Below are 12,326 nucleotides of genomic sequence, written 5' to 3' on the forward strand. Positions count from 1 at the left end.
CAAAATAAAACAAACTCATAGATACAGAGAAGAGATTAGTGATTACCAGAGGGGAAGGAGTTTGGAGGGTTGGGTGAAAGTAGTCAACTGTATGTTGATGGATGGTAACTAGACTTATGGTAGTCTACTCTACTGTATACAGATGTTGAACTATAATACTGTACACCTGAAACAATTTTTTAAAAGGAAGAATTGAGTTGAATTGTAGGACACTAAATAAATAAATAAATAAATAAATAAATAAGCGGGACCCAACCCTGGGACAGGTTGAATCCCTAACATCATGGAGGGGGCTGCAGGTGTTTGATTACAGTGAGGATGAATTTTTTTTTTATGTCTATTGGTGATTTGAAATCATTGTGGGAGATTTTTCATGTTTTAACTCATTTTTTAATTTGTTTAAAAAAATTTTCTTACTAATCTACAAATACCTTTTATATAGAAAAGCTATTTGCTTTTTGTGTATTACACATGTTGCAGTATTTTTCCCTTAGTAATGATTATAACATTTAGTGAGAACCTAAAACTTGCCAGGCACTATGCTAAGAGCTTTAGGTATGTGTGTCAAAAAAGTCCTTATCCTAGTAACAACCTTATGAGGTAGTTGCTATTATTATCATTATTATGATTATTCCCATTTTACAGACATGTCACTGAGGCTTAGAGAGCATCCTGCTCAAGGACACAGAGCCAGTGAGTGAAGGAATTGGCACTCAGACCAGACTTAGCTGTATCTGACTCCCAAAACTCATGTTCTTTACACCACACTGTTCAGTCCTGGGTGTTATCTTTTAATTCTGTTTGCTGGGGTTGTTTTTGGTGGGGAGTATTTAAAATTTTCCATTTTCATGTAGTCAAATCTATAAAGTCCTTCATTTATGGGTTCTTCTTTTGCTTTTATGCTTAAAATGTTCTTTCCTACCTCAAGTCTCAAGATCAAATAGTTACCAATATTTTCTCATAGTTACATATAATTTCACTTGAAAGTTATTCCATTACATTTGCATGTGTTTAAAATACACAGAGATAGAAAGAGCTTTTCCCCTTTAAGAAACAACTGGCCAGAATAAATTGTAAAATTGCTGGGCTTGAAAATAGGCAATTCAATACAAAACTTCTTAAAGTTGGATTTGAACTTAGTAACTTGATTTTTAGCTGCTACTTTCTCTTATGACTTGGGGAGAACTGTGTCAGGATGAGATGCAGTATAAGTAGATAAAACATCATGTTGTCTCCATGTTTGAGTCCATCTCCGACCTGGAGGAAGAAAGGTGTGAGCACAGGAGATAGTGGGAAAGGCGTTCTGAGCCTCCTCTGAGAGTAGCCCATCACTCCTGGTTCTGGAGCCGGGTCAGCATGTTAGCATGAGGAGTCCAGGCTGTCAGCAGCTCCCAACTAAGCAGGTGACAGGAGGAAATGCAAAAGGACAGGCCATTCCTGAGAGGTGGCTGCTTGAACTGCAGACGGGACAAGGCTGAGAACTGGGGCTTGCTGGCACTTGAGGGGCTCCTGGTGGGAGAAAGGAATGGTTTAGGAAGAGAGTTATAATACCAATCGAGGCTTATATTTAGTGGGTTAGGGCAATTATCAATTTATATCTGGTTATTTCTATAAATCCTACTCTGTTTTACATTTCGAAACTAGTAATCAGGCTTTGATTAAAATAGTATGAATTGACGATTTTTTAAAAAGCAGAATCAGCTGATTTACATTCAAATCATGAGAAATCATGTTTATGTAACACTAGTACAAAACCAAAAAGTTGTTTTTATAAGGACTCCTTCATTTACTCCTCACAGCCACTCCCTGGGGTAAGTATTGCCATGAGTCCTGTTTTGTCAAGGGGCTGGGGAGCTAGTAGGGGATCCTGCTCAGCCAACAAGAAACAAGTCACTCATCTCCCCCATCAGGTCAGACCTAAAGAAGGCCTCCAAGCACACCTGGGGAAGGAATTGCTCCTTCAGGGACTTCTGTCATGCATTTTTAGGTGTCCCCAGGGTTAATAAATGTCACAGGGCTGTTCCCCCAGGCCCTGATCCGGGCTGAAAGTAATCTTGCCGGAGACATTGGGTGAGGGCATTTGCTGGAACTGCCCCTTCCAACTGGGATTGCTGAGGAGGCCTGGGCCCAGCCTGAGCTGCTTCAACTTCTGTGACCCCCCCCAGCCTTTGTGTGCAAGAGGGCTGGCCAAGACTGTGGGTGGACTCTAAACCAATACATGTTAACTATTTGTTCAGCATTTTATTAGAGAATCCAGGCAATTACTGAGGCAGGGTGAGAAGGAGGGCAATGGGAGGCCGCACCATCACTAGCAATTCAGTTCAGCCCTTGTAAGCTACTCGGGAAAATAAATGCCTTAGGGACAAGTAGTCTGAGACCCCTGCTCCTTGGAGGGCAGGCTGGTCTTCACCTCCATTCTGATCTACTTAGCAAAGCAGGAAGAGCTGGGGAATACCATGTTTTCCCTATGGCATTGCATTTTCATTGATGTTTGAGACTCCTTTTCATTCAGCACCCCAGTCTCTACCTGGCCAACTCAGGCCTAACCAGGTATTTCTACTCAAGACAGCATGAAGTGTTTCTGTTATTTTCTGTTAGCCATGTATCAGGGACCCTATAGGATAACCCTAGCATCTCCAAGCTCCTATTTTCTAGGGATTAGTGGAGTGTTTGCCAAAAAGGTTATCTTAAGCAAATGGGCACAAAGAGAAACAGGTAACCACATGCTAGATGTTCGGTTCCCATGTACTGCTGGTCAAAAAAGGAATAATATCTTTGGTTGAAGAGCACATTCCCCTCCCAATTGATTGAGTAGTCAATAATGAAGTATTTGTTGAATATCTACTGTGTGCTCAATGCCATTCTAATGTCGGCAAAGGGACCAGATGAGTGAATGCACTGTACAGGAAGAGTACGTCCCTACCAATAGGAGCCTATCTGGTTGAGGAGCCTGAAAAACATGACAGAGCGTGCCAACAAGCAGCCACGTGGTGATGCTGCTGGGCTGTAAAGGGGGCAGTTAGTGGGAATGGAGGTCTTTGGGGAAGACTCATTAGGATTTAGCTGGGCTCTGAGGATACCAGTTTCAACTGACAAGAGCACTCGGCCCCAGGCCATTAGTGTGGGATGGCCAGGGTTTGTTCACTTGCGACAAATGCCTAGACCTTTGGCTGATCTTCCTGTGGGGCTGCAGGAAGAACGTCGTGCCTCAGTATTTCACCCGGTACATAGCAAACCGCACCTTCCTGTTAGGGTTTGCAGATTGTCATCACCACGTCTTGGTCCCAGTGTGAATTCCTGCCTTTCAGAGGGATGAGTCCAGGGTTGCTCACCGCAGCTTCAGACCCCATGAGAGATTCCGCCAATACCTGTGGTCTAACCCTCCAGCAGCTGGGCCACCACATTCATAGCTCAATGTTTTCTAAAGGATGATTTGCATACACAAAATAACAGCAATTTGCAAATTAAGGAGCACCATAAAGGGTATTCAGTTGTCTAAGAAAATGGAATTTAAGTTACAAAATAGGTCAGATCTGAAAGGTTACTTGGAACTTAAACATTGTTCCCCCCAGCAAACCAGAACCTGTACTTGGGGAACTTCAGAGAAGCCATGACAGGACACATTATTTCAGCAATACGTAAACTGGTGATGACAGGCAGGTTTGCTCCCTTACTTTTTCGTGAATCAGTCCTGAGAGTAAAAGGTGAGAGGAAGGGAGTTCAAGAGGGAGGCCAGCCAACTACCTGAGGTTTTGTGTTCTGATGAGCAGTGGCAGCACACGGCATTTAGCTCTATTCATTCTGATGAGAAACACTTTTGATTAAACCTTTCTTTTTTGCACAGAAGAGATTTCTTGAAGTTGATGCATAATCAACTGATAAAAATCTAACATCTTGTTCACATTCAAAGTAAACTAAAGCAAAAATTTGCATTTCCTGTTGAATTTCAGACAATTCCTTTTGCAAAGGCTAAATGGTATGAAAAAGTAGATGCGGGGGGGAAAAGTAGGACTCTATTCTGGAACCAGCTAGGGGAGGCTGGGCCAGCTACTTCACTTGCTTTCTTTGGACCTCAGCTTTCTTATCCCTCCTCCCCTGACTCTAGGTCTCCAGGTGTCCCTCTCCACTTCCTCCCCTGATTCCTCCTGGGAGCACAGTTTGAAATCATCTATGTAGTCCAACCCTCTCATTTTACAGATAAGTTAACCCAGAGTAGCTTCATTCTATTTGTTTTTTTATTTGGAGGATTGGCAATTTATGTGGGAAAAAGAAATATCTTACGACTAATGAACAATTTGAAACTCACTAGACAGCTGTTCTAGTTCATTCTACATTCATTTGTCTAGAAGCAACAGAGATCTGTCCAAGTTATTCCAAGTGATGGGGGTTATTGTGAAGGCATAATATTTGGATTCCCAGAGAAAGCTGGATCATTAGACCCATCTTTTGGGTTCATATAATGCTTGCATGTTCTCTTCTCTCTCTCTGAATTATTAAAGCATAGCAAAGTAAAATTCACCCATAATCCCAACATATCTTTTAAAACAATACAAACTAAGAAATGAACATCCCCCTTTTATCTCCTAGTCTCAGTCTCCAGGAGAAAAAAAATCTGTTAATGGTTTGGTTCATGAGCCTTCCAACTTTTCTCTGCACTTATCCAGACATATCTAAATATTCTTTTCCAACCAAAAAGCTGTATCGTGTTATATGGCTTGGGCTGCACCTTGCTTTTATCACTTAACAGTATGTCAAAGCCATCTTTCCAGATTAGTACATATAGATCTACTTCATTCTTTCTCATCTGTTTAACAAGTGCCTTACTGATGAACATTTAGATTTTTGGAAGGCCTTTGCCATCACAATGTTGCAATAAGCATTCTTGCCCAGATATCATTGTATAAGCTTCCTGCAAGTGAGATTCCCAGTTCATAGCATTTTCTTTCTCATAGAGGCTGCCAAATTAGTCCCATCTATTTTTAGTTTGAATTAGAGCCAGCTCAAGCCATCTGATGCCAGATTAGCAAGAAGTCCATTACTTTTCTTCAGGGGCCCCTTCCTTGCCCATGAATTTCCTAAGATCCCATGAGTTCTACTAATCCAGCGAGACCAGTTCTGTATCCAGAGAGAAAACTGGAAGGTCTGGTCAGGCCACTAATGGGACCCATTTTGGCTGTCTTTTCTCCCATTGCTGCCATATGTTGTCAAAGCTGAAAACAAGTCCCCATGCCTTATAAGGCATGGCAAAGACCAGTGATGATGGCCAGTGTGATTGGAGCAGAGCAATGGGGGAGAGCAGGGAGAGATGGCCTCGAGAAGGGGCAGGGCCACATCCTGGATGGGTCCTGCCTGACACCCCCAGGACAATGAGCTCTAAGGCCTCTCAAATCCAGCTTCACCGTTCTCAAATCCTAAATCAAGATCTAGGAAGCCTTGTATACCAAATACGACTCCTTAATTTGACAAGCTAGATTTTCTGACTTTCAATTTTGACTTTTCTTATTTTCATCCAAACTCTTAATCATTATTATCAGGAAAAAAAAAAGTTTTCGTTTTCTTATGGCCATACCTTTTCATACCACGTTTTACCTTGATACAATCTTATATAGACCATGTTTGTTAAAAGAATATTCCCGAGTGAAGATTAACACAATTTCCTGGTAAATATCTAAATTAACTTTTAGCATATAAATGAAGCCAAAAGATCAGGAAATGAAAACTCCTTCTTCATCATTTTTTATAGAAGCTGTGCCAACTGCAGACCAGTGATGAGCATAAAAGAGAGAAAGGTTAATTTTCCCTATTGATGCTTCTGTTGTTTCTAACTACTCCTTCTGCTGTGATCCCCCAGGCAACAAATGAAGCATTGTGAAGCCTCTAATGGTCCTCTCAATGGACAATTATACATTTTTTAAGATGATAAATTTTGTAGTGCAGCTGATTGCATTAATTTATGAGCATGACTAAACACAGTGAATCGAAATTTCTTATGGTCACGTTAAGATACTCATCAGAGCCATAATAGAAAGTGCAGTAAACCTGGAATCAGGAAACCTGGAGCTGAGCCTGGCTTTTCCAAGAGCAAGCTGTGTGACCTTGAATAAATGACCTCACCTCGCTAAGCCTCTCTGTTGCTATCTGTACAAAAGGGGGAGTTTCACGGCCCAATATACTTCAGCTCAGGGAGTGGTTGTGGCTGGGAGGGAAGGGTGTGCTTTGGGAGGGGCACCTGGGATGCTCTAAAGCCTTGCTTAGGTGAAGGTGGTGTATACATGTTTGTTTTATTATTCATCTTTAAACTGTTGGCACACCTTTCATATTTTTGTGATATGTATGATATATTTCACAATAAATTTCTAAAGCAGTCAGTAAGCACCTGCTGACACACTTCACAAAAAGTAAATACCATACAAGTTTCCCTCTGGATCTCCTAGCAAACAAAATAAACCTAGGTAGAAGACAAAACAAATTTTCCCTTCAAACCAAAACATGTTCTTTTTACAAAGAGTTTAATTGAGAGAGAAATCAGCAAAAATTTTGAATAAAACAGAAGGGCCAATCATGCTTAGTATAGCTCCCTCTGACCCTGGCTCTCTACTGCTCCTTACTTGAGGAGGAGTTTTTAGGTTTCAGTTCTCCTTCTTAGGTTTCTCTCCAGAAATATTCTAGAAAGCCAAAGACAAAGAGAGAATCTGGAAAGCAGCAAGAGAGAAGCATAAAGTAGCATTTTTGTATGTACTACTATTTTATATAAATGAAAGGACACTATACATACTGCTCTGTACCTTGTATTTTTTCGCTTATCTTGGAGATCTTTCAATATCAGCTTTATGGATTTAAATTTACTCTTTTTCACAGTATTTCCTTATGTGAATATGCTACAATTTCTCTAACCAGACCTCACTGATCATTATTTAGGTTGTTTCTAGTTTTTGCTTTTGCCCACATTTTTGCAACAACCATCTTTGTACTTTCATCTTCTCATGCATATATGAGTGTATCTGTAGAATAAATCTCAAAGTGTAATTGATGAGCCAAAATGTAGATCCATTTAAATTTTCATAGATATTGTCAAAATGCCCTCGAGAGAGGCAGTATCCCTTTACATTTCCATCAACACAATATGAGAGTGCTACTTTCCTGACACCCTTGTGAGAAGTGCTCTGTTATTCTTTTTATTAGCAAACCTAAGAAGTAAAAATAGTATTTCATAATTTGATGTTTTTCTTCAACTGTAAGTGAAGATAAAACACTATTTTTTTTCTTTGAACTTTCTGCCTGGTTCCAATGCCCATTTTCCTTTGTTTTTGTTTTTTTCCCTTATTGCTTTGTAACAGCTCTTTATATACAAGCCCTTTGCAATTATTTTTCTAAGTTTGTATTTCTCCTTTGTTATTGTTTGTAGTATTTTACCTCTTGCAGAAATTTTTAATTATTAAACAGTTGAATTTATCACATTTTTCCTATATATAGCGTAAGCGTTCTTTCTTTCTTAGAAAAGCCTTTCCTACTCTCATACCATTATAAATATTTTTCCCAAGGTTTCCTTCAGTATTTTCACTAGTTTTTAACTTTTAATTTTTTGATGAATGGGGCTCACTTAATTTGTTTAGTGTAAGGAGTGAAATAGGGATCCATCTTTTTAATTTTTCCCCACATTTCTATCCAGCTGTCTCAACTCCATTTCCCAACTAATAATGTTTCTTCCCACAGTTTTGAAATGCCACTTTATTTGGGTCTAAAAATTGCTCTATGTATAAATTTGAAATTCTTAGATGGTAAATTGATAAATTAACTAAGTCATTCTAGGCATATCCAAGGAACCATCAAAACAGTAGCATAAATAGAGTTTGCTTATCATATGCCGGGCCCTGTTGTAAGAGTATTGCCTGTATTCACTCATTTACCCACATAACCATGCTTTAAGTAAGGTAGGTACTGTAAACTCCATTTACAGACAAGGACACTGCAGCACAGAGAGGTTAAGTAACTTTCCCAAGGTCACACTGCTTGTGAATGGCAAAGCCATGATTAGAACACAAGCAGTTTGACTTCAGGATTCATGCCTCTATCTGCACTCTCTGCTGCCTCCACAAAACAGAAAACACTTTTGTGTGTGCTTCCTACATGGCAGGCACTGTTCTAAGAGCTTCACATATAACTTCACTAAAACTTCACAACAATCCTAAGATGTAAGTACTACAAATAGCCCCATTTTACAGATCAGAAAACTGAGGCAGAGTGGAACTAGAGAACAGAAAGGGAGGGGGGAATGGTGTGAGCTGAGGCCGGAGAAGGAGGAATTTTGCTGTATCTTTAGAGCAGCAAGGAGTCACAAAAGTGTTTGAAGCAGGGCTGACCTGATCAGATTTGGGTTTTGTGAAGCTCATTAGCAGCAGCGTGGAAAATGCATGGGAGGAGGAGTGTAAAGTGGTGTGTGGGAACCAGGTGTCAGGATGGTACCACAATGCAGTGACCATGTATTCCAGGTGGCCATCCAGTGGCAAGTAGGCAGTGTCCACATGGCATGAGAATCACTCCTCTAAGGGCAGTTTCCACATGCCAGACATGGAGCTGCCTAACCCTCAAGACAGCTACTCATATAATCTACAATTTCAGAGGAAACCAAAGTGTCAAGGAGTTAAGTACCTCACCCGTACTCACTCAGATAGTTAAGTGTTTGCTTCTGACTGCTAAGCTCACCAGCCCTCTTTATTCAGACCCACAGATTGAGCCCTTCAGACACTGTGGGGGCCAGCCTGGATGTAGATTTGGTGATTTCTTCCCCATCCTTGGCCTTCTCAGAGTTTGGTAGAAATCAAGGAGATTCTGTTGACAATGTTGATAGATGAGCTGCAGATATAAAAAAAAATCTTTAGATCTTTTAAGGGTTTCTTTTCAGTTTTAGGTTAACTTTTCCTCAGACTTCTACATATTCTCCTGAAGTTATTTTGTAAATTTTTATAATTGCTTTCTGCTTGTCTGAATAAAGGGCAAGTTCAGGGTCCACTGCCTACCATACCTCTATTAATGGTTCTCTCTTCCTGCAGATCCGAGTGATGGTGGACCTGTGCAACAGCACCAGGGGTATCTGCCTGACAGGTAGGCTGGCCAAGCACTGACCAAGAGCAGCTTACGCGGGAAACACATATGCTGGCCAAAGGGCTGGGGCAGAATGAACGCCTAGGAACTCCTTAGGTTATAAAAATATATGTTGGTTTACTTGTATACCAGATGTTTTCAATGGGCTGAAAATCAACAGTAATATAATTTTGAAAAATAATAATATTTTTGGTATTGCCATAGAAATACAGCCATGGAAAATAACTAGGTCTTGGATAATTAGAAATGTGTGGTACCCTGAACTGAGGCCATTGATGTTTTCCTTATTTCCATTAGTTTTTTAAACGGGAAAAGAAAGGAAAAAGACCTTGCTAAATAGTAGAGAGCGCTTACCAGAAGTCATTATTTCCCTATATCATACATACAGCTTGAATGGGAAGCTCTAGATGCAAACCGCTAATTAGTTAAGAAAATACTTTTTATGAAGAGTGCTTTGTGTGGTGACTACTATGTGCTGGGTGGGACTGGAGGTTGGTCATACTCTGTCCCCCTCCACTCAGTGAATCAAGGACAAGTAGAAAGGAGGGAGGGAATTAACCTCAAGGCACATCAAGCCTTAGGACCTGGAATGGCTGGTGGATGGGGCAGGGGAAGAGGAGAGTGGTCTTTTGTTCTTGTTTTCTTTTGGCTGCTCAAGATCTTAGTTCCCTGACCAGAGATTGAACCTGCACCCCCTGCAGTGGAAGCACAGTCTTAACCACTGGACTGCCAGGGAAGTTCCAGGGGAATGGTCTTGATGTGATTATTCCAGAGTCTGAGAGAGACCAGCCTCTTGTCTCAGGGCAGGGACGCCTGCCTCATGCTCATATGGGGAACACCTGTGCTGGCCAATGGGCCAGGGACAGAATGAATACCTAGGAACCCTTTAGGTTATGAAAATACATGTTGGTTTGCTTTTACCATATGTTTTTACTGGGCTAAAAGCCAATTATAATGTAATTATGAAAAATAATAATATTTTCAGTATGGCCATAGTAATATGGCCATGGAAAATAACTAGGTCTTGGGTAATTAGAAATGTGTGGTACCTTGAACTGAGGCCAGTCACCCAATTCATCACCCTCTGCCCCAGCCAGGCACTAACCAGGCCCAAGGATGGGCCTATGGTGCCTGATTTCAGACACTTCATTTCCTGCCTCTGAGAAGGGGGTGTAGCATTCTGAGGAAACAGAGGGAAATTAGTTTTGCATTAAATGTGCATTATGGAGAGGTCCACATCCAGAGGGCAGAGTGGGAAGACCCTGAGCTCACTCCCTCCCGTGGACACACCGAAACTACAATTACTTATAGAACAACTATCTCTGAGAACCACCTGAAGACTAGCAGAACAGATTTTCTAAACTAAGAACAGAAAGCAAAGGACGCAGTGAGACAGGCAGGAGTGGCAGAGACACAGTCTAGTCCAACCCACACCCCCAGTGCAGCAACCCACACACAGGAGTGATGTCACAGCCACAGAGATTCCCCCTGAGGAGCAAGGGCTACAAGCCCCACATCAGGCTCCCCAGCCTGGGAGATCTGTACTGGGAAGACAAGCCCCCATAATGCCTGGTTTTGCAAACCAGTAAGGTTTACGTTTAGGAAAGTGGAAGGGCTGTGGGAGACTGAGACGCTCCTGAGGGGCTTGCACACACATTCACTCACTCTGACTCCCAGCACAGAGGCAGCAGCTTGAAAAGTGCTTGGGTCACATGAGAAGGAGACTCACTGATGAATTTTAAGGCGTGCGCTGGAGGGGCAGGGTTCTGGGGATGGAACCACTGGCAGGCACCATTTCTGTCACTGTCCATCAACCTGACTAACACTGTGTGCCCCACCCTGACTTTCCCCTGAGGACCCATTCCAGCTGGTCCCTCCAAAACACTTTCTGCCCTGCCCCAACCGCTGGGCAGCCCTGGCTGGCACCAGCACCACTCCAAAGTGGCTCCCACTCCAGGGGGCCAGCCCTGCACCACAGAGCACCCACAGTAGTCCCAGACTGGCCTCGAAGTCAGTTGCACTGAAGACCAGCCCCATGCATCAGCATGCCCATAGCAGTGCTCTGGTGACCAGGGGGGATTGCACCACTGAGCCCCACACGACACCTTTCACGTAAGGCCACTCTTCCAAGACTAGGAGATGTAGCCAGCATCCCTAATACATAGAAACAAACACAGAGAGTTAGGCAAAATAAAGAGACAAAGGAATACCTTCCAAATGAAAAAACAAGACAAAACATCAGAAAAGGAACTAAATTAAACAGAGATAAGCAACTTATAAGATAAAGAGTTCAAAGTCATAGTCATAAAGATGCCCACTGACTCTAGAGAACAATGGATGAACTCAGTGAGAATTTCAACAAAGAGAAAGAAAACATAAAAAAGAACCAATCAGAACTGAAGGATACAATAATTGAAATGAAAAATACACTAGAATGAATCAATAACAGATTAGAGGATGCAGAACAGATCAGCAATCTGGAAGACAGAATAGTGAAAATCACCTAATCAAAACAGTGAAAAGAAAAACGAATTTTAAACAATGAGATAATTTAAGGGACCTCTGGGTCAAGCATACTAACATTTGAATTACAGGGGTCCCATAAGAAGAAGAAGAGAGAGAGAGAAAGGGACAGAAAACCTACTTGAAGAAATAATATCTGAAAACTTCCCTAACTTGGCAAAGGAAACAGACATCCAAGTCCAGGAAGCACAGGGAATCCCCAAAAAGATGAACCCAAAGAGGCCCACACCAAGACACATTATAATTAAAATGTCAAAAGTTAAAGAATCTTATAAGCAGCAATAAAAAGACTAGTTATGTACAAGGAAACCCCCATAAGACTATCAGCTGATTTTTCAGCAGAAACTTTATAGCCAGAAGGAAGTGCCATGGTATACTGAAAGTACTGAAAGGAAAAATTTTACAACCAAGAATACTTTACCCAACAAGGTTATCATTCAGAATTAAAGGAGACATAAAGAGTTTCCCGGACAAGCAAAAGCTTGTAAAGGAATTCATTACCACTAAAGAGGCCTTACAAGAAATGTTAAAAGCCAATAACAGAGAAAAGACAGTCTCTTCAGTAAAATGGTGTTGGGGAAACTGGACAGCCACATGCAAAAGAATGAAACAGGACTACTTTCTTATACCATATGCAAAAATAAACTCAGTATGGATTAATGACTTAAATGTAAGAAGAAAACAGGTAGTACACTCTTTGA

The 12,326-nt window shown here is 41.4% G+C and overlaps 1 protein-coding gene across 1 annotated transcript in view; it reads left to right on the top strand.

The window, feature by feature from the left end:
• GLDN (gliomedin) overlaps positions 1–12,326 on the top strand; it is a 65,706-nt gene that overhangs the window by 21,090 nt on the left and 32,290 nt on the right. The window contains exon 2 of the mRNA XM_060098378.1: positions 9,051–9,102. Within this exon, the coding sequence (XP_059954361.1) occupies positions 9,051–9,102 (52 nt within the window). The remainder of the gene's footprint in view (positions 1–9,050; positions 9,103–12,326) is intronic.

The sequence above is a fragment of the Mesoplodon densirostris genome, chromosome 4, assembly GCF_025265405.1.
Source record: "Mesoplodon densirostris isolate mMesDen1 chromosome 4, mMesDen1 primary haplotype, whole genome shotgun sequence".
In the NCBI taxonomy this organism is placed as follows: Eukaryota; Metazoa; Chordata; class Mammalia; order Artiodactyla; family Ziphiidae; genus Mesoplodon; species Mesoplodon densirostris.